The 4215-nt window shown below is 32.7% G+C and overlaps 1 protein-coding gene across 1 annotated transcript; it reads right to left on the reverse strand.

Moving 5' to 3' along the window:
• Positions 1-574: 574 nt before the first annotated feature.
• LOC145031411 (zinc finger protein GIS-like) lies at positions 575-3160 on the reverse strand. Its single transcript, XM_078979955.1, has 2 exons — positions 2297-3160; positions 575-1076 (listed from the first exon to the last, which is right to left on the reverse strand). Exons 1-2 carry the CDS (start codon positions 3017-3019, stop codon positions 1008-1010), a joined length of 792 nt encoding a protein of 263 aa, XP_078836081.1. The 5' UTR covers positions 3020-3160; the 3' UTR covers positions 575-1007.
• Between the last annotated feature and the right edge of the window lie 1055 nt (positions 3161-4215).

Below are 4215 nucleotides of genomic sequence, written 5' to 3' on the forward strand. Positions count from 1 at the left end.
AATAAAACTCTCATTATTTTATTCATTAGTGCACAAATATTACATACATTCTACATTTTTCTTCAAACTCGTATTTCTTTTAATTTCTCTGTGTTTAATTAAGTATAGAGGAAATGTTGTTTTTAGTTGATGTTAGGTATAAGAGATCGAATAATTTTAGAACTGCTTTTATAAATTGTCTTAGGCCGGGAGAGTGATGTTATGCTTCCTATCATGTGATTTTAATTTTCGGTAGCATTGTCACTGTCATGTCAACATTGCCACACTACATGCTCAAAATGTTATACTAAGACCATTGGCGACGAAAAAAAATCACAACTATACATATTTGGGTTTGTCGTAAATACATTTAGTGGTGATATATCGCCGCTAATATGTCGACGCTATTGTGATGTCTTTAATACTTGATAATTACCATTAATACCGTTAGTTTATTCGCGATATATATATCGTGCTATTGATACGTCGATATTGTCTGAGCTACTTCTATCGCCGATAAAATCTATCATCGGTTATGATTGTTGCTTTCTTTCTAGTTATTTTGCCTCTCAATCAAACAAACGAAAAAATGAAGTTGTAAAAGGTATTTTTACTTTAATAGTAGTGGCGAAACCGTAAAATACTCTAGGCAAAACTTCCTACCACCTCTTATTTTTACCTTAAGCGACCACATCTACAAAACATGGTTGAATCCTAGCCACTGGATCGCTCTAATCTATCAACATTATGGATTTACTGGGTGCAACGCGCATATATCAAGACCTTTAGCTTTAGCGGCGACACTATTAACGATGATATAAGAATTGATACAAAGCGTGTTTGCTTTGTATTGCCGCTAACAGTTTTGTCGCCAAAGCCAAATTTTTGTAGTGTGAGATGAGATTAGTTAAAATGATATTTTTTAAAAATTTTAGATGAAAAGCCGCATGGGAAGAATTCTCTCTCTCTCTCTCTCTCTCTCCTCGGTAGTGCATTGCCTCTCTCTCTCTCTCTCTCTCTCTCTCTCCTCAGCATGCCACGTTGGTGGGACGGTGTTTGTTGAGCATGTTATGGTTGTCGAGTCCGCTCCGGCAAGCCTATATGTGAGCATGCAAAAATGACAAAATCTATATTAATTTATATAAAATTATAATTGTATTTTATAAATAATTACTATTTATTTACTTAATTGAAGTTTGGTTGTGTTTATACATGAAAACTATACTTATGTTTTTAACTGTAAACCAATATTTGTCAAGAAACAATCATAACTAGTTACAACTATCCATTTGTTATAACCTTTTCCAGATGATTTTTATAAATGGCGCAACCTTCTTTTTTGCATGAAGAAAAAGGTTTGTATAAATGTATGACTGGGTGTGATTTCTCGAAATAATATAAGAGGTTCCGAATAGCGATAGATGCTGGAAGAGGCTGACAAGTGACAAGTGCGATTGTTCCTATATAATATTTTTAATTACTAGAAATGCTTAAGATTTTAAAAAATTAAACTATAAATAAAAAAATATGTCGGCCACAAAAAAATTAAAATCAACTTGACAGATTTTCTAACATCGTTCTAAATTCAAACTCAATTGACAAACTGCTAACTTTATGCTATACTTTAATAACTCTTTTTTTTTAACGAAAACAAAAAGTCTTTGTAAATGCTACAGAATTCACGAGACCAATAATACAACGGCAATTAATGGACATAATTCACATAAGAAAAATGATTAAAACCATAAATACCCTTTTGGTCGTTTTTTGCAATCATTAATACCTTAATATATGATTCTTCTTATCACATACTAACAAACATAGGATAATTAAAATGTTCACGTGTGGTTTTGGTAAGATCTAGGGAAACATTTTGTTCCAAAATTGTGGTAGTTTATGGAAGGTGTATCTGAAGAATTCCAAAACAATGTACATTTAGAAGACTAAAAGAGAAATGTACAACTACAGAAGCCCATAACTAGCAACTGACACTTGTACTTTTTGCATTCTGGATATGGTTATAGCACAAGCAGTAACAACATCAGGGCAACACCAACATTGAAACCTCTTCTTGACTTCATCAAAAATGGCATCTTATTATGACCTCATTTCCAATATCAAATGTTCTTTTGATTTTGGTTTCTTTTTTCTAAGATTTTACGGATCCGGGGGGAGGGGGGGTTAAGAGTTTGAGATGTTGGTAATTACGATGTAATGATCATCACATAATGATTGGAATTTAATAAAATAACAACTATATGTACTTTATTAAAGTGAAAAAAAGGAATTGATATTATAGATGTAAATCCAAACTAACTTGATCTTGAACACTAGGCTTCTGTTCATACGGATATCGGATCTGAGAATTACTCCCAGTTCCAATTCTTGACACCTTCAAGCTGTCAGAAAACGTCGAGCTTCTAGCCGACGGATATCTCCACATGGTCAACGGACTGCCATTGATGGGTGATTGATGAGAGCTTGAAGTTGCAATCCCTCCGTAAAACCTGTTACTGTTGTTGGTAATGCTAGTAGTACTGTAAAGATTACTGGTGGTATTTGGGCGCCAGGAAAGTGGTTGTTGGTGGTGGTAGTAGGGTGGTACGTGGGTGGGTGCGGCGGTGAGACGGTGGTAATTCATAAGACCGTACATTTGAGCCTCCGTAAAGCTTCCATGGAACATGCTGGACTGAAGGTGAGCTCGTTTGGCATGTTGTCGTTCTCTTTTATGTGCGTTTTGATGGCCTCCTAAAGCCTGAGAGGTTGGGAAGTTTCTGCAACAGTAGTGGCACTCGAATTTCCGGTTACTTTCTCCGGTTTCTTTAAATTCCTCCTGGACGGCGGCGGCGGTGTCGTTTGAATCTGACTCGTCGTTGATGATGACGATGGATGAGTCGGCAACAGCACCGGCGCCACCACCAAATTCTTTCCCAAAGAGCCTGATGCTTTTTTCTCCGAGCAGTGAGGGGCGGATGAAGGGAAGCTGAGAGAAAGACTCCACGTTCATGAAATCGTGAGTCTCTTTGTCGGCTTTTTCCATAATCGTGGTGGATGAAGAGAGGACGGTGGAGATGTGGTGGTGTAGGAGAACTGTCGGGAGGGAGGAGAGAAGTAGGGTTGTAACTTATATGTGTGATGAAGGGTTACTATAAAGGATAAAAGGACCAAGATTAAAGAACATCTACCAGACAAAAAATAAAAAATTGTATCATACCTATAAATTAATTAAATATAAGTTATTGTACTATTAAATAAAATAAAGGAACAATCACAGAGTCATGAACATGATATAGTCCATTTAACATTGACCATAATTCTTATTTTTATTTAAAAAAAAAAAAAGATAATTATAGTTGAATATATTAAGGGAAATTGAGTAATCTAACTATATTTTTGTATATTTTTAAAAATAATAGCTATTTGATTTTTTTTTTTTTTAATCCTTTTTAGTTTTTGGTTTTTTGTATTTTTTTTTCTAAAATAACTCTCTTCAAATTGTATATTTCTTAAACATGCAAAGCCAGTACTGTAGCCAATATATATATATATATATATGGAAAAGTGAATATACCCTTAAGAGTATATAAGTTTAGGTACCCAAAGTTATCATACTATGTTGTTTGTATCATATGTATATATTGTAATTGTCTAATGTTTTTATAATTCAACTTCTAACTTGATTATTTCTAAGATTTTTATAAATTTCACATTTATCTTCCTCTTACATAACTTTCATTTCAACTCTAATATATATAACCTAATAGGTGTTTGGCAAAAAAATGTGATATAAGAGGAAAACAATAGTGAAATTTCGAAAATCTTCAAAATAAATCAAGTTAAGGTTGAAGTTTAATAACATTATGATGAATACATCAAACAAAACAACTAATTATAGTGGGTTTGAGTACCTAAGGTTATATACCCTTAAGGGTATATTCACTTTTCCCATATATATATATATATATATATATATATATATATATATATATATATATATATATATATATATATATATATATATATATATATTAAAATTGATTTGGTTTTGATTGAAAAAACACAATTTTTATTGTTAGTTTCTTCTTATTGCGTTTGAATTCATAGTATATTTTTTTTTTTTTTTAATTCGTGATTATACTCCAACATTTATGTACTTCAAATGTGTTTTCTTATTAGACCTCTAAGGATGGAGTAAGTAGTTTTGCGCTCCTTCATGAAATCACAGTGACATGTAGA

This window comes from Lactuca saligna, chromosome 2 (genome assembly GCF_052625555.1).
Source record: "Lactuca saligna cultivar CGN05327 chromosome 2, ASM5262555v1, whole genome shotgun sequence".
Lineage (NCBI taxonomy): Eukaryota > Viridiplantae > Streptophyta > Magnoliopsida > Asterales > Asteraceae > Lactuca > Lactuca saligna.